The following is a 26642-nucleotide window of genomic DNA, read 5'->3' as shown; positions in this document are numbered from 1 at the left end:
GGGATGGTGTTCTTGGGGTATTAGGCAACATTCCTCCTCCTCCAAACACGGCGAGTTGAGTTGATGCCAAAGAGATCCATTTTGGTCTCATCTGACCACAACACTTTCACCCAGTTCTCCTCTGAATCATTCAGATGTTCATTGGCAAACTTCAGACGGCCCTGTATATGTGCTTTCTTGAGCAGGGGGACCTTGCGGGCGCTGCAGGATTTCAGTCCTTCACGGCGTAATGTGTTACCAATTGTTTTCTTGGTGACTATGGTCCCAGCTGCCTTGAGATCATTGACAAGATCCTCCAGTGTAGTTCTGGCCTGATACCTCACCGTTCTCATGATCATTGCAACTCCACGAGGTGAGATCTTGCATGGAGCCCCAGGCCGAGGGAGATTGACAGTTATTTTGTGTTTCTTCCATTTGCGAATAATCGCACCAATTGTTGTCACCTTCTCACCAAGCTGCTTGGCGATGGTCTTGTAGCCCATTCCAGCCTTGTGTAGGTCTACAATCTTGTCCCTGACATCCTTGGAGAGCTCTTTGGTCTTGGCCATGGTGGAGAGTTTGGAATCTGATTGATTGATTGCTTCTGTGGACAGGTGACTTTTATACAGGTAACAAGCTGAGATTAGGAGCACTCCCTTTAAGAGTGTGCTCCTAATCTCAGGTCGTTACCTGTATAAAAGACACCTGGGAGCCAGAAATCTTTCTGATTGAGAGGGGGTCAAATATTTATTTCCCTCATTAAAATACAACGACGTGTTTTTCTGGATTTTTTTGTTGTTATTCTGTCTCTCACTGTTCAAATAAACCTACCATTCAAATTATAGACTGATCATTTCTTTGTCAGTGGGCAAACGTACAAAATCAGCAGGTGATCAAATACTTTTTTCCCTCACTGTATATCAATGCTTTGAAGACATGCCATACTATATAAACCATATTCTTATCATGATCTACACCCAACTTAAATAGTTTCATATTGATCATGTTAATTTTGTCAGGATATAAATATTTTAACAAATATATTTTGCCTGTCCACATTTTCTAATGTAGGGTTGAAGCTGTCAACAACATGATAAAGTGCCATGGTTAACAGGTTTGCACTATGTGCCAAAGGCCTTCATCATTTCCAATGTGCCACATCAATTAGGAGAAAAAAACACTTGTCTTCTCTATTATTTATGAGGTTACCTACACACCAGAAGAGGCTGGTGGGAGGAGCTATAGGAGGACGGGCTCATTGTAATGGCTGGAATGGAATCCATGGAACAGTATCAAACACATCAACCACGTTGACTCCGTTCCATTTATTCCATGCCAGCCATTACAATGAGCCCATCCTCCTAAAGCTCCTCCCACCAGCCTCCTCTGCTACACACTTAACATCTGCACATGACGAGCGTGTGCATGAGCGGGTGAGTGAGGGGGTTCAAAGCAGCACTCTCGACATGCAAAGCCAGGATCCTGCAAATCAAATATATTTCCTGCCGTTCCTAAGAGAGAGAGAGAGAGGGAGAGAATTACCATGAGGTCATATTCTGAGAGTATTATGTAATTGGAATGCTTCTCTGAGTGCCCTAGTCAAGTGACCAGCACCACTTCATGCAAAGCCAGACATCATTGATCATAATGACATTCTCATGCCACTTCAGCAGTGAGAGACTGTGTTTATATCCTCTTTTTAAATAATTTAGAGTTATGATTTTATTGTTTAATATGTTATTGTTTTGTGTATGTAATCGGCTACAGGACAGCAGTCATCTGGTTACAGTACACAGCAATATTCAGAGTGCATTTCATTATGATGTGCATTTAAAATGAAAACCTATGTATGTGGCTGCAAATGTGTGGTGAAACAATGTTTTTAAATGGGGTTACTTTGAAATATGTATGAAACTATGTACGGCATTTACCTAGTAATAACCATGTAATGTTCATGTTATGGTTTCAAAAGCTGCTGAATCAAAGCTGTTGAATCAAGTAAATGTTTGACTCAATCCCAAAACGCAAACCCAATCCCAGTCTCTAATTTCCCGCTCCAGAATGTAATTCACAGAGTAAACTTTCCTGGCTCTTTGTGCACTTGGCAGAATGTTCTGTACACTACGTTCTGTATTTGACAAAAATGTTCTTACACTTACTCACATCATTCATGATAGTTTAAATGCACACACTGCAGTTCCTTATCAAGGCAGAACAGAGGCAAGCCTCTGCACTGCACACTCTCTGGGGAGAAAACTGTGTGCATGCATGTGGGTGAGAATACAACACGTGTGTGTGTGTGTGTGTGTGTGTGTGTGTGTGTGTGTGTGTGTGTGTGTGTGTGTGTGTGTGTGTGTGTGTGTGTGAGAGAGAGAGATTGTGTAAATGCAGGTTCAGCTCCCCCTCCATTTTGCGTTAATCCTGCGAGGGCTGCACATCTGTGTCTCTCCCATTCACGTGCACAGACAGATGAGCTGCATGGCTGGCTTCCCATTGCACGCACACAAACACACTCTTTCCATCTTTCTCTTTAGCACACACACATTCTTTTTCTCTCACACACAAAAACACACACTGAGGATGGTCCTGGGGATTCTTGCCACTGCAGTCATCGTCTTTGTAGTCCTCAATGTGATGATAACAAATCACAAAATCCTGTGCTTCTTTTTCTGAAAGAAAGAGAGCAAGATATCTCTTCTGGTAAGATATACATGTAGGCCAGGTAGCTCAGTGTTTCTGAAAAGGTTAGTGACTAAAATAATCAGGGTCTAAGCATTATATGAATGTAACATTGGTGTTATAAAGAAACTACACTATGGCTCTGATTACAGATAATGGATCTGACAGTGACAGAGGATAAAATCAGAGGGTAGAGGTGGGATGTAGGCTATGTGAAATGAAGAGGAAGGAAAATCTGCAGACAGCATACAACACACTAGTAATTGCGTGGAATTCTATGAAAAATGATCAAATGAAAGCAGGACAATTTAGTGGACTGTTCCCCCACCAACAGAATCCCAAATCGACCAACCCCTGTTCAGAACCGGCATGCCATGAGACTGGCGAGGATAAGGTTCAATGGTATTACAAGATATCATCTCAAATATTGTGTTTTGGCCAGCATCCAGTAGAAAGATCAATAAGGCTAAACTGTGGAACTGTGTTTAGTTCATATGCAAATATTTACATTGATATGACCACACATTGACCAAGAATAAAACCACCACTGCATACAAATGACAAAAGAGAAAAGAGCAGATAGTGGTCTGCAATGAATTATGCTGTATAGCTTAATTTTTTTACATCATAAATGAGTGAATAGACCTGTTTTAATATTGCAATGATTGATCGAATAATGTATTTTCTGTAGGCCTACTTTCATAATTTAAAAAATGGTCAAAATCATAAGACACTACCCAATAGGTTATTTATTACACAGTAATAGCCTAGAGGAGGGATCATAAAACAATTTTAGCAATCTCCTTCTGTCTTTAAATTGAAGCACCTCCCTCTTGAGTTCCTCCACTGTCAACTACATTTCCTCTGCATCGGAATGGCAAAAGGAGAACGTGTTCCAAGTAGTGCGATTGTCAGTGTAGAATAGTTGATAGTGTATTAATGTCTGGTGTTATTATTTCATAGGAAAACATTTACTCGTATTTGCTTACCTGGGCGAGTGGATACGTGGTGAGTAACCTACAAGGTCAGATGGACATTGGATTAGGGAAATCAACGCTCCCGCTCTAAAGAAAGTGATACATTAGAAGTATGTCATTATCGCAACATTTGAGCTTTGATGTTTGAGGTTAACACGTTACAGTGTTTGTCCTGCGAAGTTATTCGGCACTCTGTGTACAATGTAGCGACATTTATGTATTACTTGCATGAATGTAACATGATATTTCGTTCGATATGACTAATGTGACGCCAAGTAAAAGCGTAGAATGGCTCCAACTCGAGTTGGAATCCGGGGGAAGTTCGCTGCTTTTGTTGGACTGCCGATCGCACGAACTTTATGAATCATCCCACATAGAAACGGCCATCAATTTGGCCATACCAGGTTTGATGCTGCGAAGGTTCAAGAAGGGCAACATACCCATCCGAACTATCATCCCGAACCACGAAGACAAGGAGAAATTCGTTAGACGTTCTAATACGGATACAGTGATTCTGTACGATGAGTGCACTGTGGACTGGCAGGATGGGGCCACTGGTTCGGTTCTGGGACTACTTCTTCAGAAACTATGGGACGACGGCTGTAAAGCATATTACCTGGAAGGCAAGTTAAATTTTTGCCATATTGTTTTTAAAGTTGTTTTGGGTAATGTATCCTATTCCTTGTCTAATCTAACTTCCCGGGCACTGTATGTATAATAGGGTAAAATATATTTTTAAGACAAACAGCTCAAATTAATCCATCTTAATTATATAGATAGTATTTATATAATACAACTTCGTTTTGAATGTACATAATTATCTCTCAAACTTTGAGAAGTAGTGTGACTGAGTCTCAAGAAAAATTCCAAAATGGCTGCGCCATGTTTTGCTACTGCAGGAAAAGGGCATGTATTTCGTGAATGGTCTGCTGTGAAGGAGAGAACTATTGCCATACAGTTCTTAGTTATAGTATACATAACATGAAATTGTTATTTACTCAGCCCTAATCACGTTATTCATGTTATTCATAGTAATCAAAACATATTATAGCCTATTATTTCATTAGACCACATGTCAGTTATTATGTCAACTCAAATAAATAATATTTATTCCCAATCTCTGTGCAGTTGTTACAGTTTGAATAATAATTATATGAATGTAATGCTTGGCTGAGATACATAGGATAACACAATGAACACACACCATTTTATAACTCCTTGGTTCTTTTGATCTTAGGGGGATTTGTGAAGTTTCAGACCGAGTACTCAGAGCACTGTGAGACCCTCCTGGACAGCTGCTGTCCCAGCTCCTCTCCTCCGCTGTCTGTCCTAGGCTTTGGAAGTCTCCGGATTAGTTCCGACCTCTCCGATGGTGAGTCGGACCGCGAGCCGAGCAGCGCAACCGAGTCTGAGGAGAGCCCCCTTCCCAACAACCAACCTGCCTTCCCAGTCCAGATCCTCCCCTACCTTTACCTGGGCTGTGCCAAAGACTCCACCAACCTAGATGTGCTGGGCCAGTACAACATCAAGTACATCCTGAACGTCACGCCCAACCTCCCCAACATGTTTGAACATGACGGCCTCTTCAAGTATAAGCAGATCCCCATCTCGGACCACTGGAGTCAGAACCTGTCCCAGTTCTTTCCAGAGGCCATATCCTTCATCGGTGAGTAGCCGACTATGTGGGAGAGAACATGATAGATCACATTGTGTTCCAACAGTTAATATATTTGGTGAACGAGGCATATAGGAAATGACACACAGGCACACCTAGTATATGATGTCCCATGTAGCTCAGTTGGTAGGGCATGTCGTGTGCAACGCCAGGGTTGTGCGTTCGATTCCCACAATTTGCTCTGGATAAAAGCGTCTGCTAAATTATGTAAATATGATACACTTCTGTTTATTACAGTGAGAGAGGAAGTTGGTTGCTAGCCACCGAATGTTCTTTTTGTATTTTAGTCATATTTCGATTCTGATTTGAATCATTATTATCTCTCAGTTCCTGGAATATTCCCAGTGGCATTGCTCATCAATGAAACCCCCTTGTGTGATGAAGCTAGGGTTTTTACTTAGATTTTCACCTTCGGTAATCAATGTCCCGATTCGACATAACTTCTCAAAAAGAGAAATGGATTGAAGTCCCATGCTACTGAGCGCAGACCTAGAGGAACTTCCTGGATCATTGTTAGTGTCGTATGTCTGTTATTTTAAGATGGAAAACAAATCTTTAAAAAACAACTTACTGAAACCCACAGCAGCACCTGAAACCTTCTTGTGCTAGTTGTGTTTCCAGGCTTGTTTTGCCCTAGTTTGTCGGTGGGGTTAGTGGTAGAAGAAGGAAACATGGCTTCCACTCTCTGTGGCTGCCTGTGTTTGGTTATCAGGTCATGAGTCTGACTTTGACACATCCTGGTTGTGGGTTAGGGTTAGGTTTAGTGCAGGGCGTTTCACCATACTTGTTTGCTTACTTCTCTCGGCTCGAAAGAGGATATGTGGCCTGTTCTTGTGTAGATTGAAGTGGATGTTTACTGTAGAAATAATAAACCTCAATGTCAAAGGCTTACAGCAGCACATGATGAAGTCTAGCTAGCTAAGTTGAAGACTGACAGCTCCGGCCATCAGTAGTCTGCATGTAGAACTGTCATAATAAAGCAGAGGAAGACCTTGGGTCATGCTCTGGGGTGTCACATAAAGTTAGCTTGAATTATGTATACAGTATTACACACTTCAATAGCAACATAAATTATGAAGAATCGAAGAATTATGTTTTAATGTGACTCCATAATAGAGGGTTGTGGAATGGCTGCGATTAGCTCACTATTAATAATACTCCTTTTGATGAATGGAGATGTGTCATTCAACAAAGATAAAGGTCTACTTACTGTCTCCCTTGATCCTCATGAGCAAACAATAAGAAGTAGGCTTCTGTGTTGGGCCATGTTACCTCTTCTGTGTTGGGTCATGTTACCGCTTCTGTGTTGGGCCATGTTACCTCTTCTGTGTTGGGCCATGTTACCGCTTCTGTGTTGGGTCATGTTAACGCTTCTGTGTTGGGTTATGTTACCTCTTCTGTGTTGGGCCATGTTACCTCTTCTGTGTTGGGTCATGTTACCGCTTCTGTGTTGGGTTATGTTACCTCTTCTGTGTTGGGCCATGTTACCTCTTCTGTGTTGGGCCATGTTACCTCTTCTGTGTTGGGTCATGTTACCTCTTCTGTGTTGGGTCATGTTACCGCTTCTGTGTTGGGTTATGTTACCTCTTCTGTGTTGGGCCATGTTACCTCTTCTGTGTTGGGTCATGTTACCGCTTCTGTGTTGGGTCATGTTACCGCTTCTGTGTTGGGTCATGTTACCTCTTCTGTGTTGGGCCATGTTACCTCTTCTGTGTTGGGCCATGTTACCTCTTCTGTGTTGGGCCATGTTACCTCTTCTGTGTTGGGCCATGTTACCGCTTCTGTGTTGGGTCATGTTACCTCTTCTGTGTTGGGCCATGTTACCTCTTCTGTGTTGGGCCATGTTACCGCTTCTGTGTTGGGTCATGTTACCTCTTCTGTGTTGGGCCATGGGGCGGCAGGTAGCTTAGTGGTTAAGAGCGTAGTGCCAGTAACCGAAAGGTCGCTGGTTCTAATCCCCGAGCCGACTAGGTGAAAAATCTGTCGATGTGCCCTTGAGCAAGGCACTTAACCCTAATTGCTCCTGTAAGTCGCTCTGGATAAGAGTGTCTGCTAAATGACTAAAATGTAAATGTAAAATGTAATGTTACCTCTTCTGTGTTGGGTCATGTTACCTCTTCTGTGTTGGGTCATGTTACCGCTTCTGTGTTGGGCCATGTTACCTCTTCTGTGTTGGGCCATGTTACTGCTTCTGTGTTGGGCCATGTTACCTCTTCTGTGTTGGGCCATGTTACTGCTTCTGTGTTGGGCCATGTTACCTCTTCTGTGTTGGTCCTTATGAACATACATGCGAGCCCTCAGACCCCACACCCTGAGTCTTAGGGCTTTGTGTGATCTGATCATACAACCAGTGTTATTTGACCCGTACTGACCTTATTTCTCACTTGTACCTGTAGATGAGGCTCGGTCCAAGCAGTGTGGCGTCCTGGTACACTGTCTGGCTGGCATCAGCCGCTCTGTCACCGTGACCGTGGCCTACCTGATGCAGAGGCTCAATCTGTCACTCAACGACGCCTACGACTTTGTCAAGAGGAAGAAGTCCAACATCTCCCCCAACTTCAACTTCATGGGCCAGCTGCTGGACTTCGAGAGGACACTGGGGCTGCATAGCCCGTGTGACAACCGCTCCTCGTCCAATGAGCAGCTCTACTTCACCACGCCGACCAATCGCAATGTGTTCCAGCTGGACACGGTGGAGTCGACGTGAGGGACGGAGAAGAAAGGGTTTGGTTGCTATGTTGTTTCATCAGTGTCTCCAGGGTATTTTGTAGCCTGACAGGAAAAGGAAAACACACCTGGCACTGCAGCTTGTGGAGACTGACAAGACTCACCTGTCAAGCAAGTGATTTCAGTATGGATTTTCATAGGACACGTTGCCCGCCATTATGCTTACAACAGTACATCCTCTGTTTGGTCCAAGCTCTGTCTTATGCCTTAAAGGGATACTTTAGGATTTTGGCAATGAGGCCCTTTATCTACTTCCCCAGTCAGATGAACTTGTAGATACAATTTTTAGTCTCTGTGCCCAGTATGAAGGAAGTTAGAGTACGTTTTGCGACCCAATGCTAACGAACGTTAGCGCAATGACTGGATGTCAATGGGTATCAACTAGCATGCCAGCAGTTACCATAGACTTTCAGTCATTGCGCTAACTCTAGTTAGCAATTACGCTAACGCTAGTTAGCAACTTCTTTCAAACTGCACTCAGAGACATAAAAATGGTATCGCCGAGTTCATCTCACTCTGGGGAAGTCCCAAAATCCCAAAGTATCCCTTTAATGTTTTATTCAAGTAATCCAAAAGGCTTAGTGTGTAAAATAGTGAATGATGGTATACAATGGTTATTGCAAGAAATGTAATTATTATGAGCTAACTCGATGGTTTGACTGTTATTTCATATTCACCCGCTGGAAAGTGGATGTGTCAGTTGTTTTCAGAACAACTGTGGCTAATGCCTTGTTCTGAAGGGAGAGGTTGGCCAAGCAGAATGTGAATCAATGTTTTCTGGGACCAAAAGGAGATGTTTTGAATAGTACTCTTGCTGAGGGGACTGGGCTACTTTAAGTTGGCCTTGAATGACTTTGTAACATTCCTATTGATGACTGTTCTACACGTCGTCATTTGCAGTTAACATCAGAAGGGAGTGATCACTGAAAACATTTGCTGACAAGTGCTATGTTATGTTCTCTACTTTGCTGTCATCTTTAGAGTAAACATTTGTGTTTTCTATTCCATAATGTAAGAATGCAATACATTATGTCAGAACATTACAGTTTTACCTTTGTTGAATTGAGAGGGTCACCCTCTGCAAAATATTAAAGATGAAACACATTTTTTTTTTTTTTTGCAAAGCTCTTGTAAATTGTGATAATTATAATAGCATTGCATTGTTTGCATGTAATCAAGTTTAACTTCTGTATACTGTACCTCTTCTGCCTGTTGTTCCTGTGGCCTTTACCATACCTTCTAAGTTAACACTTAACTGTCTTTAACCAAGGACCTGGGTATAGTATAGTATTGTCATTTGCCATGCTTGAAATTAATGACTTGTATTATCATAGTTATGATCCATAATGGACATTTTTACCTTGTTTATTAAATCATGTATAAGTCATGTATTGACACAATCTTCAGCCTGCAGCTACTCTTCCTGTGGCGGAACCATGTTAAGGGAAACACATGGGGGGTAGATCATCTTAATATTGCAGATCTGTTCTGTATTTGCCAGTAATCGAAGTTGAATATTTTAGCGAATGAGAGACAGGAAATGAAAGGAAACGCGTGATAATGATGCTAATGTGTTCTTACCTCACGGAGAGACATTTTCAGGGATTTTTATACAACACATCTGTATCTTGTTATGGCATCTGAAACACATCAAAGGGCTGTGTTTATTTGGTATGGGTTTGTAAAAGATGTACAAAAGATTAGCTTGGTAACGGGGGACCTTTTCTCTGAATCATGAAGGATGTGAAATTGACCCGATTACAGTATGTATAGTGTATGTAAAACTAAATGTACAAGACATTTATGTACAAGTTTATACAACAAATATATTGTATATTTTTTACTTTCAAATGTGCTATGTATTCTTGTGTTATTACTGTCTTATTGTTATTGAGGTCTACTGCCGTGCCAAAGCATAGGCTACTCTCAGTCAACACTGACTCACTCAACATCCATAATGAAGAATATCAAGTCCAGTGCAGAGTCAGCCAGATGCTTTATTTCAGTAGGCCGTTGGATAGCCACTATCTGGCTGTCTGTCTGTGTCACGTTGTCTTCTGCAGCACAAGGCCCAAGGCTGTAGGTGTGGTGAGATATCCGCTCTCTGTCCACTCTGATGTCTGGCTTCCTGTCTGTTGTGGCCATGCAGGGCGTCTGATGCAGAGACGGACGGGTGGCAGGGCCAGATCTCTGAAACCACAACACAGCCACTTCCCTTCCCAGTCACTCACTCAGAGAAAAGAGGAAGATGAGACACCATAGAGCTGGAATATGTCCATTGGTGACAATTAAGGCCCATTTTACTTGATGACTAACATCCTTACTAAGAAGATTTTCTTTGAAGGGTGTTAAGCTGGTGTCTCATTCTCAGAACGAACGTTTCAGTGTTTCTTGGGTAAATGCAGTAATATCCTGTTTTGTTTTTCTCATATCTCGTTTGAAAAGAGGAAATGAGAGCTCGCCGCTACGTCGTCGGGTCCTGTTGGACGTTTGGAGAGGGTGGTGTGGGGGTAACTTTTTACTGTGGATATGTTCACATTAGCACACACATAAACTCACACATCTCATAAGAGAGCAGATTGAATAGCCTACTTTGTGTTCATTATTTTCAAAAAAGTATGTTTTTGTCTATTCACGGGTCCTCTTGTCATAGAAATATCCCTACCTCAGAGGTTTCAAGACTAAGGACCTATGATTAGCCTGAGGCTAGCTCTCGACAAACCTCACCTCAGCTCTTCCAAACCCTGGTCTGGTGCACCTGTTTGGGGAGATTTATACATTCACCACACCTCTGACCCAGGCCAAAACAACCATGATTCTCAGGCAATGCAATTCCTCTTTCTCAGAAGAAGCAGTTATGAAGTGAGGCTAAGCCTATGATATCCGTAGCGCTGAGCTAAGCTGAGGAAAATGAGGTTCAGCAGAAAATGACAGCAGAGTATTAGAGCTCACTATGGGGTTTTAAAATGGAGTACGCTAGGCATGGGTTGTTTCTTGTTCAGTTCCATCTTCATAAGTAGAACACTGAAAAGGACATTACATAACTAAATAAAATAACATTATTTTCTTTAAATGTCCCCAATGTCAAGAAAAAAATATCCTCCTCCACAATTGTCTTCATTTGAAAGTAACACAGCAGCACAAGATAAGACTTGCCTAACAATAAAACCCTGGTGTGTGACGGGTTTCCTAGCGTGACAACCTGGCAGGCTGCATTACCTGCAGGAAACACCTGTGATTATGTCTCAGAGCCACCAACCCATGGCTAGGACAGGCAGACGCCATGGATCCAGCGTGCCAGATAACGAGCAGAGATTTCTGACACTCCGGGCTCATGACGGGACAGACAATGCAGCTTCAATCGACTGGCCAATGACGTTTATCGCTGAGGCACAAGTGATATAGGGCTGATTGAGATAGCTTCCTTGGCAACGTAACACTGCAGGGGACAGAGTTGGGTAGGTTACTTTCTAAATGTAATTTGTTACTAGTTACCTGTCCAAAATTGTAATCAGTAACGTAACTTTTGGATTATATAAACTCGGTAAAGTAATCTGATTACTTTCCCCTGAAGAGGAATTAGAAGAAGAAAAAGGATCCATCAAACGCATTTGGTGTGTCATCGTAATGGTTTCTGACTTGTGGTCAGACTCACTCAGGTGGAACAGACTCATTTTATTTTATTTCCCCAAACATCCTTTTTGAATTTAAAAGTAATCCAAAAAGTAATGATCACATTTTTCAAAAGTATCTGTAATCTGATGACAATATTGTTGCTGGTAACATAACTGATTGCAGGTATATTTATAAAAAAAAATATCGGATTACAAGTAATCAGTTACTCCCCAACTTTGGCAGGGGATAATCGGAAGTACCCTGCCCTGATCAGGAAGCAAAGTAAAAAATAAGTTATAGCTTTTCCACTTCTATCAATCCACAAGTTTGAGGTGATAGAATCTCCCTATAGCAACACGTACAGTGTTAATTAATAGATACTACAACACTTCCTTATGTGGAAATTCCCAGACATCTGTTGTGTAAAAAGTATGCCTCGATTATAAAAATCACATACCACTTTATCTTCAGAGGCAGAGCTCATCTGTGGTATCACATAATTCCCATTCAATCCATTGCCTCCTGCTTTCACAATTACTTTGGAATTCTCCAAAGCATTATGTCCAACACATGTTTTCAAGGAATTCCTGTTGTATCATTCACGTTCCACTCTTATTTGTACAATCAGATTAAATGTGAGAGAACCAATAATACACAATACAGTGCATTCAGAATGTATACAGACCCCTTGACTTTTTCCACATTTTGTTACGTTACAGCCTTATTCTAAAATAATCAATCTACATACAATACCCCATAATGACAAAGCGAAAACAGGTTTTTAGACATTTCCGAATGCGCTGAATACTTTCCGAATGCACTGTATATACAAAAGTATGTGGACACCCCTTCAAATTAGTGCATTCGGCTATTTCAGTCACACCTGTTGCTGACAGGTGTATAAAATTCGAGCAAACGGCCATGCAATCTCCATAGACAAACATTGACAGTAGAATGGCCTTACTGATGAGCTCAGTGACTTTCAACGTGGCACCGTCATAGGATGCCAACTTTCCAACAAGTCAGTTTGTCAAATTTCTGCCCTGCTAGAGCTCCCCCGGTCAACTGTAAGTGCTGTTATTGTGAAGTGGAAACGTCTAGGAGCAACAACGGCTCAGCCGAGAAGTGGTAGGCCGCACAAGCTCACAGAACAGGACCGGCGAGTGCTAAAGCGCGTAGTGCGAAAAAATCGTCTGTCCTTGGTTGCAACACTCACTACCGAGTTACAAACTGCCTCTGGAAGCAATGTCAGCACAAGAACTGTTAATCGGTAGCTTCATGAAATGGGTTTCCATGGCCGAGCAGCCGCACACAAGCCTAAGATCACCATGCGCAATGCCAAGTGTCGGCTGGAGTGGTGTAAAGCTCGCCGCCATTGGACTCTGGAGCAGTGGAAGCGCGTTCTCTGGAGTGATGAATCACGCTTCACCATCTGGCAGTCAGACAGACGAATCTGGATTTGGCCGATGCCAGGAGAACGCTACCTGCCCCAATGCATAGTGCCAACTGTAAAGATTGGTGGAGGAGGAATAATGGTCTGGGGCTCTTTTTCATGGTTCATGCTTGGCCCCTTAGTTCCAGTGAAGGGAAATCTTAACACTACAGCATACAATGACATTCTAGACGATTTTGTGCTTCCAACTTTGTGGCAACAGTTTGGGGAATGCCCTTTCCTGTTTCAGCATGACAATTCCCCCGTGCACAAAGCGAGGTCAATACAGAAATGGTTTGTCGAAATCAGTGTGGAAGAACTTGACTGGCCTGCACAGAGCCCTGACCTCAACCCCATTGAACACCTTTGGGATGAATTGGAACACTGACTGCGAGCCAGGCCTAATCGCCCAACATCAGTGCCCAACCTCACTAATGCTCTTGTGGCTGAATGGAAGCAAGTCCCCGCAGATATGTTCCAACATCTAGTGGAAAGCCTTCCCAGAAGAGTGGAGACTGTTATCGCAGCAAAGGGGGGACCAACCCCATATTAATGCCCATGATTTTGGAATGAGATGTTCGACGAGCAGGTGTCTACAGTCATGGTCAACATTTTTGAGAATGACACAAATACTAATTTTCACAAAGTCTGCTGCCTCAGTTTTGATGACGGCAATTTGCATATACTCCAGAATGTCATGAAGAGTGATCAGATGAATTGCAATTAATTACAAAGTCCCTCTTTGCCATGAAAATGAACTTAATCCCCAAAAAACATTTCCACTGCATTTCAGCCCTGCCACAAAAGGACCAGCTGCCATCGTGTCAGTGATTATCTCGTTAACACAGGTGAGAGTGTTGACGAGGACAAGGCTGGAGATCACTCTGTCATGTTGATTGAGTTAGAATAACAGACTGGAAGCTTTAAAAGGAGGGTGGTGCTTGAAATTATTGTTCTTCCTCTGTTAACCATGGTTACCTGCAAGGAAACACGTGCCATCATCATTGCGTTGCACAAAAAGGGCTTCACAGGCATGGATATTGCTGCTAGTAAGATTGCACCTAAATCAACCATTTATCGGATCATCAAGAACTTCAAGGAGAGAGGTTCAATTGTTGTGAAGAAGGCGTCCGGGCACCCAAGAAAGTCCAGCAAGCGCCAGGACCGTCTCCTAAAGTTGATTCAGCTGCAGGATCGGTGCACCACCAGTGCAGAGCTTGCTCAGGAATGGCAGCAGGCAGGTGTGAATGCATCTGCACGCACAGTGAGGCGAAGACTTTTGGAGGATGGCCTGGTGTCAAGAAGGGCAGCAAAGAAACCACTTCTCTCCAGGAAAAACATCAGGGACAGACTGATATTCTGCAAAAGGTACAGGGATTGGACTGCTGAGGACTGGGGTAAAGTAATTTTCTCTGATTAATCCCTTTTTCCGATTGTTTGGGGCATCCGGAAAACACCTCCCTTGGCTGAGAAGACAAGGTGAGCGCTACCATCAGTCCTGTGTCATGCCAACAGTAAAGCATCCTGAGACCATTCATGTGTGGGGTTGCTTCTCAGCCAAGGGAGTGGGCTAAGAACACAGCCATGAATAAAGAATGGTACCAACACATCCTGCGAGAGCAACTTCTCCCAACCATCCAAGAACAGTTTGGTGACGACCAATGGCGTAGCAGTGCGGTCATGTACTCTGTTGTGTGTCCGTGTAAATAGCCTGTTTTTTCTTTTTTTGTCTTTTGTTGTATATATTTCCCCTATCACACTTTTCATCCTTCTACTTAAATATACTTTCCTGCAACCCGCCTCACTCAATGTGGAATGGATTCTATTATTTACCTTTTATCTCAAATCTCCAGTTGAAACTAGCTAGCCAGCTAACTAGCTACTTGCTATTAGCCACCGTTAGCGGTTTTCACCCAGAACATCTGATTTTCTGCCGGAATAATTGAATCACTGGACCTTAACACCGGATCGCAACCAGCTAGACGCAACTGAATGGATGTTGCTGTTGGCTAATCACCACCGCCCCCGAAGCAAGCACCAGTTAGCCTTGAGCTAGCCACGAGCCAGGCCCATATCTCAGCCAGGACCTCTCTGTCTACCGGACGGGAGTAGCCAGCTAACTAGCTACTTGCTATTAGCCACCGTTTGCGGGTTTTTTCACCATTGTCCGTGGCCTGCACTACCTACCAGCCAGCTCTAGCCTGGACTATTATCAGCCAGTCTGCACAGTGCGTTATCGACCCAGAACATATCGGATCCATTCTGCCGGAATCACTGAATCACTGGACCTTTAACACCGGATCTGCCGACGTAATCGTCTGTGGTTTCAACGGGTTTCCCGTTGCGATGACCACGAAGATCCATCTGCTAGCCCCGGCCCGCTAGCACACGCAATGTAACAGCCGTACTTCCTGATCGCCTGTGCTGTAGCACCAATTCGAACTGCTCTCGGACTCACATTGCTGTTCACTGGACCTTATGATCACTCAGCTGCACAGCTGATGCCTGCTGGACTGTTCCTTTACACGGTACCCTGTCCTGTTTTATCTGTTTAGCCTCAGCCCAAACTTTCATCGCCATTACCAGTTGTTGTCTCAGCTCTCTTGAATAACACCTGTGATTGCTTTATGCCTCTCTCCCATGTCAATATGCCTTGCCTATTGCTGTTCCAGTTAGTTCTTATTATACAATTTCACTGTAGAGCCCCAAGTCCCTCTCAAACTGCCTCAAATAGCTCCTTTGTTCCACCCCCATACACGCCGAGACCGGCTCAATCGGTGCCTCCAGTGATGCTATCTCTTTCATTGTTACCCAACGCTTAGGTTTACCTCCACTGTACTAATATCCTTCCATATCCTTGTCTGTACATAATGCCCTGAATCTTATTCTAGTCCTCCTCTGTTCCTCTGGTGATGTAGAGGTTAACACAGGCCCTTCAGCCCCCAGTATCACTCCTACTCCCCAGGCGCTATCATTTGTTGACTTCTGTAACCGTAAAAGCCTTGGCTTTTTGCATGTTAACATCAGAAGCCTCCTTCCTAAGTTTGAGTTATTCACTGCGTTAGCACACTCTGCCAACCCTGATGTTCTAGCAGTGTCTGAATCCTGGCTTAGGAAGGCCACCAAAATAGCCTGCAGAGCTCTATCATACTATCCAGGTCTGTGGCCAAACAGTTTGAGCTCCTACTTCTAAAAATCCAACTTTCCAGAAATAAGTCTCTCACTGTTGCCGCTTGCTACAGACCCCCCTCAGCCCCCAGCTGTGCCCTGGACACCATATGTGAATTGATTGCCCCCCATCTATCCTCAGAGTTCGTACTGCTTGGTGACCTAAACTGGGATATGCTTAACGCCCCCGCCATCCTACAATCCAAACTAGATGCCCTCAATCTCACACAAATTATCAAGGAACCTACTAGGTACAACCCTAAATCCGTAAACATTGGCACCCTCATAGATATCATCCTGACTAACTTACCCTCTAAATACACCTCCGCTGTCTTCAACCAGGATCTCAGCGATCACTGCCTTATTGCCTGCATCCGTAACGGGTCCGCGGTCAAACGACCACCCCTCATCACTGTCAAATGCTCCCTAAAACACTTTAGCGAGCAGGCCTTCCTAATTGACCTGGCCCAGGTATCCTGGATGGATATCGATCTCATTCCATCAGTAGAGGATGCCTGGTTGTTCTTTAAAAGTGCTTTCCTCTCAATCTTAAATAAGCATGCCCCATTCAAAAAAAACAGAACTAAGAACAGATATAGCCCCTGGTTCTCCTCAGACTTGACTGCACAAAAACATCCTGTGGCGTACTGCATTAGCATCGAATAGCCCCCGCGATATGCAACTTTTCAGGGAAGTTAGGAACCAAGCAGTTAGGAAAGCAAAGGCTAGCTTTTTCAAACAGAAATTTGCATCCTGTAGCACTAACTCCAAAATGTTTTGGGACACTGTAAAGTCCATGGAGAATAAGACCACCTCCTCCCAGCTGCCCACTGCACTGAGGCTAGGAATTAGCAGCCGAAATTGTCGCAACCCGTATTACTAGCCTGTTCAACCTCTCTTTCGTAACGTTTGAGATCCCCAGAGATTGGAAAGCTGCCGCGGTCATCCCCCTCTTCAAAGGGGTGACACTCTAGATCCAAACTGTTACAGACCTATATCAATCCTGCCCTGCCTTTCGAAAGTTTTTGAAAGCCAAGTTAACAAACAGATCACCGACCATTTCGAATCCCACCGTACCTTCTCCGCTATGTAATCTGGTTTCCGAGCTGGTCATGGGTGCACCTCAGCCACGCTCAAGGTCCTAAACCTTGAGCGTTGGCCAGGTCTTCATCGACCTGGCCAAGGCTTTCGACTCTGTCAACCACCGCATTCTTATTGGCAGACTAAATAGCCTTGGTTTCTCAAATGACTGCTTCGCCTGGTTCACCAACTACTTCTCAGATAGAGTTCAATGTGTCAAATCGGAGGGCCTGTTGTCTGGACCTATGGCAGTCTCTATGGGGGGGCCACAGGGTTCAATTCTCGGGCTGACTCTTTTCTCTGTGTATATCAATGATGTCGCTCTTGCTGCTGGTGACTCAGATCCACCTCTACGCAGACGACACCATTTTATATACATCTGGCCCTTCATTGGACACTGTGTTAACAAACCTCCAAACGAGCCATACAACACTCCTTCCGTAGCCTCCAACTGCTCTTAAACACTAGTAAAACTAAATGCATGCTCTTCAATCGAACGCTGCTGGCACCCGCCCACCCGACTCAAATCACTACTCTCGGCGGGTCTGACCTAGAGTATGTGGACAACTACAAATACCTAGGTGTCTGGTTAGACTGTAAACTATCCTTCCAGACTCACATTAAGCATCTCCAATCCAAAGTTAAATCTAGGATCGGCTTCCTATTTCGCAACAAAGCCTCCTTCACTCATGCTGCCAAACATGCCCTCGTTAAACTGACTATCCTACCGATCCTTGACTTCGGCGATGTCATTTACAAAATAGCCTCCAACACTCTACTCAGCAAATTGGATGTAGTTTTTCACAGTGCCATCCGTTTTGTCACCAAAGCCCAATATACTACCCACCACTGTGACCTGTACGCTCTTGTTGGCTGGTCCTCACTACATATTCGTCACCAAACCCACTGGCTCCAGGTCATCTATAAATCACTGCTAGGCAAATCCCTGTCTTATCTTAGCTCATTGGTCACCATAGCAACACCCACCCGTAGTATGCGCTCCAGCAGGTATATCTCACTGGTCATCCCCAAAGCCAACACCTCCTTTGGCCGCCATTCCTTCCAGTTCTCTGCTGCCAATGACTGGAACGAACTGCAAAAATCTCTGAAGCTGTAGACTCTTATCTCCCTCACTAACTTTAAGCATCAGTTGTCAGAGCACCTTACCGATCACTGCACCTGTAGACAGCCCATCTGAAATTAGCCCACCCAACTACCTCATCCCCATATTGTTATTTATTTTGCTCATTTGCACCCCAGTATCTCTATTTGCACATCATCTCTTGCACATCTATCATTCCAGTGTTAATACTAAATTGTAATTATTTTGCACTATGGCCTATTTATTGCCTTACCTCCATAACTTGCTACATTTGCACACACTGTATATATATTTTCTGTTGTATTTTTGACTTTATGTTTTGTTTACCCCATATGTAACTCTGTGTTGTTGTTTTTTATCGCACTGCTTTGCTTTATCTTGGCCAGGTCGCAGTTGTAAATGAGAACTTGTTCTCAACTGGTTTACCTGGTTAAATAAAGGTGAAAAAAAAGCATGATGGAGCACCTTGCCATAAGGCAAAAGTGATATCTAAGTGGCTCGGGGAACAAAACATCGAAATGTTGGGTCCATGGGCAGGAAACTCCCGAGACCTTAATCCCATTGAGAACTTGTGGTCGATCCTCAAGAGGCGGGTGGACAAACAAAAACCCACAAATTCTGACAAACTCCAAGCATTGATTATGCAAGAATGGGCTGCCATCAGTCAGGATGTGGCCCAGAAGTTAATTGACAGCATGCCAGGGCGGATTGCAGAGGTCTTAACAAAGAAGGGTCAACACTGCAAATATTGACTCTTTGCATAAACTTAATGTAATTGTCAATAAAAGCCTTTGACACTTATGGAATGCTTGTAATTATACTTCAGTATACCATAGTAACATCTGACAAAAATATCTCATAACACTGAAGCAGCGAACTTTGTGAAGACCAATACTTGTGTCATTCTCAAAACCTTTGACCACGACTGTACATACATTTGGTCATATAGTGTATGTTAGTGTAGGCTGCTAGGGTGCTAGACTTTGTGTGACAGCATTTAATGTGAACCTTAGAAAACGGAAACATGATTTTCTTCTGGGTGCCATGACATCATTGATTCATTAATTATCCATCTTGGCACATTAAGCTTCTTAAGCAGGTATATAGCATCTGTCCAACCCTGTTTTGTGGTGTTTCAGTGAATGTACTCAAAGAGATGAGTGGAGTATTTTTGTCATGTTGTTGTAATCACTAGCGAAGGGAAGCAGAGGTTAAATCACTGCTTACTCAGCAGTAGTGGCACGGGAAGCAGATGTACTCTGAGACTGACAGGGTTTTAGGGAGAGAGAGAGAAGGGGGAAAGGGAGATGGCGAGAGAGGGAGGGAGACAGGGAGAAAGAGATGGGGAAGGAGAGAGTCAACAGTGTTTTTGTGTGTGTGTGTGTGACTGTGTGTGTTTGTATCTGAGCGTGTGTGTGTGAGAGAAATACAGAATGTGTGTGTGTGTGTGTGTGTGTGTTAGAGAGTGAAAGAGACAGAGATCAGAAGCCCTTCGAGCTGCTCCACACCTGCTGTGGTTAAGCACATCCACAGGCCTCACATTCAGCACATTGCATGACTATAAGAGAATCTCACAGCTGCCACTGACTCAATGGCACAAGCATGTCTGGAATAATTGACTTATTTGTTTATCCTTCATTGAACCTGGAGAGTTTCCGAAAGATAAATCACATTTTAAAGTGAGGTCTGACCAATGGGATAATAGTATATGTTTACTTTCAATCATTCCCTCCAAGACTGACATCGTACAGTACTCCTAAAGCAAATTTGTTTTAGAACTATCAATTGTACACTAGAACAATGATCTGATATTCACTTCAGTCATGAAAATAAATTAGTAGAGAGCAGGTGTAGACTCAGTTCTTTCCCAGTTCTGTGTCAGACCATTGAGCTTTTCCAGTGTGAAAGAGAATCTCATCTGAATCTATGCCGTCATCACTGGGAGGATTTTTCCCTGGTCACACTTTGCCTGTGGAAGGCAGACGTTCTCAGGGCCATGTAGAATAATCCTAATATCACAGTTTGGAAGAGCGTTCAGAATCACATGTTTTTTTTCTCCCTGCCTCGTGTTGATTTGGCCTACCTTAGTTAGCCAGGATAGAGATATAGAGGCTGAATTAGGACTCAAAGCTGGATGGGATCTGAAAGTAATCTTATCGACATATTTGATGAACTGGGTCATAGTGATCTTAACCAATCCTCACGTAGGCTACTAGATACCAGGAAAATAATGCTCACCAATTGCCTGTGCACTGCCAATGAGGAAATAATACCAGTGGTCAAACAAAACAAAAGCAGCAAGGAGTTGAACAGTCACATTTCTCCTGCCAATCAGATCACATCGTTTATATCAGCATTGTGTTCACATCCTTTAGCCATCATTTCACAGAACTACACTCTTAGAAGTAAAGGTGCTTTGAACAACCTTTTCTGTGGCCACACCGGCTGAATGTTTCTAGTTCTGAAAAGGGTGTTCGAGGAACCCCCTGTGTAAAGGTTCAAACCGGAACCTTTTTCTGATGGGAGGGGTTACATTTTTAAACGTTTTAATAATATTTTGTAGAGGTGGCAGCCTATCAGATTGGAGGCGTGGCTTTTTGGAGGTATGGCTTTCAGATAGTTCTTTTTGGCCACCCGTTAGCGTAAATGTAATTCCTGTTCATCATGTTAAGTTTGTACACTGCAAATAAAAAATGTCCTTGAATATTTTTGCATATTACATATTCTAATATAATATTAATAACATTGCTGATTAAATACAGTAATAAAGTGGTAACTATTCCAGCTTTGGGATTTGCATAGGCACTTGAGGAACTCATACACCACTGTTAGACTCATTGAAGCTACAAAACTGTCGGTTTTCAACCTTAACATGTGATGACAATACACCAGAACAGATTAACAGGAATTACATTTACTCTAACGGTGTAACGATCCCTGCAGTCTGAGTCGGTTTCTGTCTGGGTATTAGTTTTTCTGCTCGGGATCTCCAGTTTCCCGAGGGTTCTGGAACGCTCCCTGCCTGGTTGCCGGGCAACGTTGCTAGGCGGGAGCTCTCTTGATTTCCGCACCTGCATCCCATCAGCAATCTGCACACCTGGTCCTGATCATCACCCTTCTTAGGCTCTGTCCTAACATCCATTCCCTGCCGGATCGTTAGCCATGAACAGTATGTTTGTCCGTGTATCAGCCTTGGAACTTCTAGCGTTAGTTTTGTTGTTTTGCACCTTTTGACTTGCTGTATACTTACCTCCGTTTTGTTCTATCTGCAGTCACTCACCCGAACCTTCACCCAACCTCTGCCTGATGGTCGGCGGCTGCCGAGCCATTACTGGACCTACCACTGCACCCTCAACAACCCATCCACGCCACCCGCTCTGTTCCTGGATTATTCAGCCTCACTCGTGGATCTATTAAATAAACACTCACCTTTGTTTCAATTTACCTTGTCCTGGTCTGCTTCTGGGTTCTGGCTTAGTAAACCGTGACAGAACGATCCGGCCAGTAATGAACCCAGCGGACCTGGACTCTGTTCGCCATGCCATTACCCATCAGGAGAAGATGTTGGGCCATCATAGCACGGAGCTACAGGAGATCGCGTTGGCAGTTCGGAACCTTTCTACCGGTCTGACGGAGGTCCAGAACCAGCGCAGTTACCGGTGGAGGATCCACTACCGGTTTCACCCATCTCGCCTGCCGCTTCTGGAGCTGTGTCCTTCCGTGAGCCCAAGGTTCCGCCGGATAAATATGAGGGGGAGCTGGGAAGATGCCGTTCTTTCCTTATGCAGTGTGGGTTAGTGTTCGATCTACAGCCCTACTCTTATGCCACAGACAAGGCTAGGATAGCCTTTGTGATTGAGTTGCTGCGTGGTCGAGCGCTGAGTGGGCTTCAGCCGTTTGGGAACGACAAGACCCCTGCATGGCGTCATACCAGGGGTTCACGGCCGAGATGAGGAAGCTCTTCGACCATTCCGTCCGAGGGAGGGACGCAGCTAGGCGCCTGTTTTCGCTTCACCAAGGAACTTCGCAGCGTGGCCGACTTCGTGATCGAGTTCAAGACGTTGGCTGTGGAGAGTGGGTGGAATGAGGAGTCTCTGCAAGCGGCCTTTTACCAGGGTCTGTCGGAGCAGCTCAAGGATGAGTTGATCTCCTATCCGGAGCCTAGTGACCTGGACAGCTTGGTAGCCTTGTCTATTCGGGGTGGATAATCGAGTCCGAGAGCGAAGGAGGGAGAAGCAATGGGTTCCGGCCAATCGATCAGCTTCTCAGGTTCCAGTCGGGTCGGGGATTGGACCAGAATACGTCGATCATCGTCCACCACACAGGATTAGTGGAGAGGTCCTGTCTCCCGATTCCTGAACCAATGCAAGTAGGGGCGGCACGGGTTAACCAAGGAGGAACGCCAACTCAGACGTAGGGACTAACTGTTGCCTCTACTGTGGTGGTTCGGGACATTACCTCGCCACCTGTTCCCGGCGGTCGTCAAACTGCGCGGCTCGCTAAAGTTGGGAGGACTTTAGCGAGCCAGTTTCGACCTCTCCAATACCTCTGTCAGACCCCGTTCCCGGCTACCCTTATGAACAGGAATCAGAGCTTAGCGATTAACGCTTTTATCGATTCAGGTGCCGATGGAAGCTTTCTTGATGCCGAGTTGGTGGAACAGCTGGGGCTTTCCAAGGAGCAATTGCCGGAAGCCATTGAAGCGACCACTCTGAACGGCAGTAGTCTGGCACGTATCACGATGAGGACTGAACCGGTTAAGATGCTGTTGTCTGGGAATCATTCGAGATGATTTCATTCTTCATTCTGCCGTCTTCCCATGTTCCTCTGGTCCTTGGATACCCCTGGCTGAAGGAACACAATCCCACGTTCGATTGGGTGACGGGCAAGGTAACGAGTTGGAGCCTTGATTGTCATGCTAACTGTCTCAAGACTGCCTGTCCCCATTCGGTTCCCAGTCAGGTGATTGAGGCTAAACCCCCAGATTTGTCCCTGGTTCCCGAGACATATCACGATTTGGGGAAAGTGTTCAGTAAGCAGAAGGCTCTGTCACTCCCTCCCCACCGACCATATGATTGTGCCATCAACCTGTTCCCTGGAGCTGTCTACCCCAAGGGAAGGTTATACAGTATCTCCCGACCTGAACGTGAGGCTTTGGAGACCTACATCAAGGAGTCCCTAGCTGCTGGTCTCGTTCGTCCTCGTCATCACCCCTGGGGGCAGGATTCTTCTTTGTGGGTAAGAAGGATGGCTCTCTTCGACCGTGTATTGATTATCGGGGGTTGAATGACATCACGGTCAAGAACAAGTATCCCCTGCCCTTGATGAGTTCTGCCTTCGACTCCTTACAGGGTGCTACGGTGTTCACCAAGCTAGACCTACGCAATGCGTATCACATGGTCCGGATCAGAGAGGGGGACGAGTGGTTGACGGGTTTCAATACACCGATGGGTCACTCGAGTATCAGGTGATGCCGTTTGGACTGACCAATGCTCCAGCGGTATTCCAGAGTATGGTGAACGACGTCCCTGAGAGATATGATCGGTCTCTTTGTGTTTGTTTACCTGGATGACATTCTGATCTTCTCGAAGGAACCTTCCGACCACGTCCAGCATGTCCGGCAGGTTCTGCAGCGATTGTTGGAGAATCGCCTGTTCGTGAAGGCCGAGAAGTGCGAGTTTCACGCCCACACGACATCCTTTCTCGGGTACATCATCTCCAGGGGAGAGATTAGGATGGACCAGGAGAAGGTTAGAGCGGTTCTGGAATGGGCCCAGCCCGTACGAGATTGCAGCTCCAGAGATTTTTGGGGTTTGCGAATTTCTACCGCAGATTCATCCGGGATTACAGCCGTGTGGCCGCTCCGTTAACTGCCTTGACTTCCAGTATCAGGATCTTCAAGTGGAATCCGGAGGCGGATCGAAGCGTTTCTGGATTTGAAGAGGCGATTCACCAACGCACCGATTCTCTCTCCAACCGGACACGGCCCGTCAGTTACGTCGTTGAAGTGGACGCGTCTGATGTGGGAGTTGGCGCCATCCTGTCGCAGCGATGCTCCACGGACAGTAAACTCCATCCCTGCGCCTACTACTCTGTCGCCTTTCGCCTGCGGAGAGGAATTACGATGTGGGTAACCGGGAGCTTCTGCGGTGAAACTTGCCCTTGGAGAGTGGCGCCACTGGTTGGAGGGGGCGGAGCAACCGCTTTATTGTCTGGACTGACCACAAGAATCTTGCTTACGTGCAATCGGCTAGACGCTCTCAACTCCCGTCAGGCCAGGTGGGCGTTGTTTTTCGGACGATTCAATTTTTTCCCTGACGTTCCGACCTGGATCTAAGAACGGCAAGGCGGACGCCTTGTCCCGGATGTTCTCCAAGACGGAGGAGAGTGGGTCCAAGACCGAGACAATTCTCCCCGGAACTGCGTCGTGGGAGCAGTTAGGTGGAAGATTGAGGAGGAGGTGATGGCGGCCCTTCGGACGCAGCCCGGTCCCGGTAACGGTCCACCCGGTCGGTTGTTTGTGCCTGAGTCGGTTCGTCCCTGCTGTCCTCAAATGGTCCCACGCCAGCAAGATGGCTTGTCACCCTGGCGTGGCTCGGACGATGGCGTTTCTTCGCAGACGTTTTGGTGGCCTGCCATGGCCGAGGATACTCGGGGTTATGTTGCTGCCTGTCCAGTGTGTGCGCAGAATAAGAGTACCAATCGGCCCAGCTCTGGACTACTTCACCCCCTTCCTATTCCCGCGACCATGGTCGCATCTGGCCCTGGACTTTGTCACTGGGTTGCCCGTCTGAGGGAAACACGGTCGTTCTGACTATCGTGGACAGATTCAGCAAGTTCGCCCCACTTTGTGCCTATTGCCAAGCTTCCCTCTGCCTCGGAGACGTCCGAGATCCTGGTTAGGAGGTTTTCAGGGTCCACGGTTTGCCCAGTGATATCGTTTCCGACCGTGGCCCTCAGTTTACCTCTGCTGTCTGGAAGTCCTTCTGTTTGGCCATTGGAGCTACAGTCAGCCTCACATCTGGTTTTCACCCCCAATCTAATGGTCAGGCGGAGAGAGCCAACCAGAAGATGGAATCCACGCTACGCTGCCTTGTCTCCTCCAACCCCACCTCCTGGGTCTCTCAGTTGCCTTGGGTTGAGTATGCCCACAATACTCTCCCTACATCTGCCACTGGGATGTCTCCCTTCCAGTGCCTGTATGGCTACCAACCTCCCTTGTTCCCTTCTCAGGAGAAGGAGCTCTCAGTGCCCTCGTTCAGGCCCATGTTCGTCGTTGCCACCGGACCTGGCATCGGGCCAGAAAGGCACTCCTTAGAGTTTCGGACCGGTATCAGCTCCAGGCGAATCGTCGCCGGATCCCCGCTCCCACCTATACCATCGGAGATAGGGTCTGGTTGGCCACACGGGATCTTCCTTTACGGACTGAGTCTAGGAAGTTGTTACCGAAGTTCATTGGTCCGTTTGTGGTGGAGAAGGTGATCAATCCGGTGGCAGTTCGACTCAAACTACCGAGGACGCTCAGAGTCCATCCCACCTTTCATGTCTCCTGCCTCAAGCCTGTTCTCCTCAGTCCTCTGTTGCCTCCTCCGCCTCCTCCTCCTCCTCTCGGATGATCGGAGGTGGTCCTGCCTACACGGTGCGACGCATCATGGATTCCAGACGGCGGGGCCGGGGTTTCCAGTATCTCGTGGACTGGGAGGGTATGGTCCTGAAGAGAGGAGTTGGATTCCGCGGCGACAGATCCTAGATGCTGACCTCATTCGTGACTTCTACCGCCTCCATCCTGGCGCTCCGGGGAGTCCGCCCGGTGGCGTCTGCCGGAGGGGGGTACTGTAACGATCCCTGCAGTCTGAGTCGGTTTCTGTCTGGGTATTAGTTTTTCTGCTCGGGATCTCCAGTTTCCCGAGGGTTCTGGAACGCTCCTGCCTGGTTGCCGGGCAACGTTGCTAGGGCGGGAGCTCTCTTGATTTCCGCACCTGCATCCCATCAGCAATCTGCACACCTGGTCCTGATCATCACCCTTCTTAGGCTCTGTCCTAACATCCATTCCCCTGCCGGATCGGTTAGCCATGAACAGTATGTTTGTCCGTGTATCAGCCTTGGAACTTCTAGCGTTAGTTTTGTTGTTTTGCACCTTTTTGACTTGCTGTATACTTACCTCCGTTTTGTTCTATCTGCAGTCACTCACCCGGAACCTTCACCCAA

The 26642-nt window shown here is 45.6% G+C and overlaps 1 protein-coding gene across 1 annotated transcript; it reads left to right on the top strand.

Moving 5' to 3' along the window:
• Positions 1-3487: 3487 nt before the first annotated feature.
• On the top strand, positions 3488-9892 carry LOC121538556 (dual specificity protein phosphatase 7). Its single transcript, XM_041846682.2, has 3 exons — positions 3488-4258; positions 4873-5301; positions 7707-9892. The coding sequence occupies exons 1-3, from the start codon at positions 3892-3894 to the stop codon at positions 8015-8017; spliced, it is 1107 nt and encodes a 368-aa protein (XP_041702616.1). The 5' UTR covers positions 3488-3891; the 3' UTR covers positions 8018-9892.
• Positions 9893-26642: the final 16750 nt, after the last annotated feature.

This window comes from Coregonus clupeaformis, chromosome 24, assembly GCF_020615455.1.
Source record: "Coregonus clupeaformis isolate EN_2021a chromosome 24, ASM2061545v1, whole genome shotgun sequence".
Taxonomy (NCBI): Eukaryota; Metazoa; Chordata; class Actinopteri; order Salmoniformes; family Salmonidae; genus Coregonus; species Coregonus clupeaformis.
The sequence above is the reverse complement of the archived record's forward strand: the minus strand, read 5'-3'. Positions and strand labels throughout refer to the sequence as shown.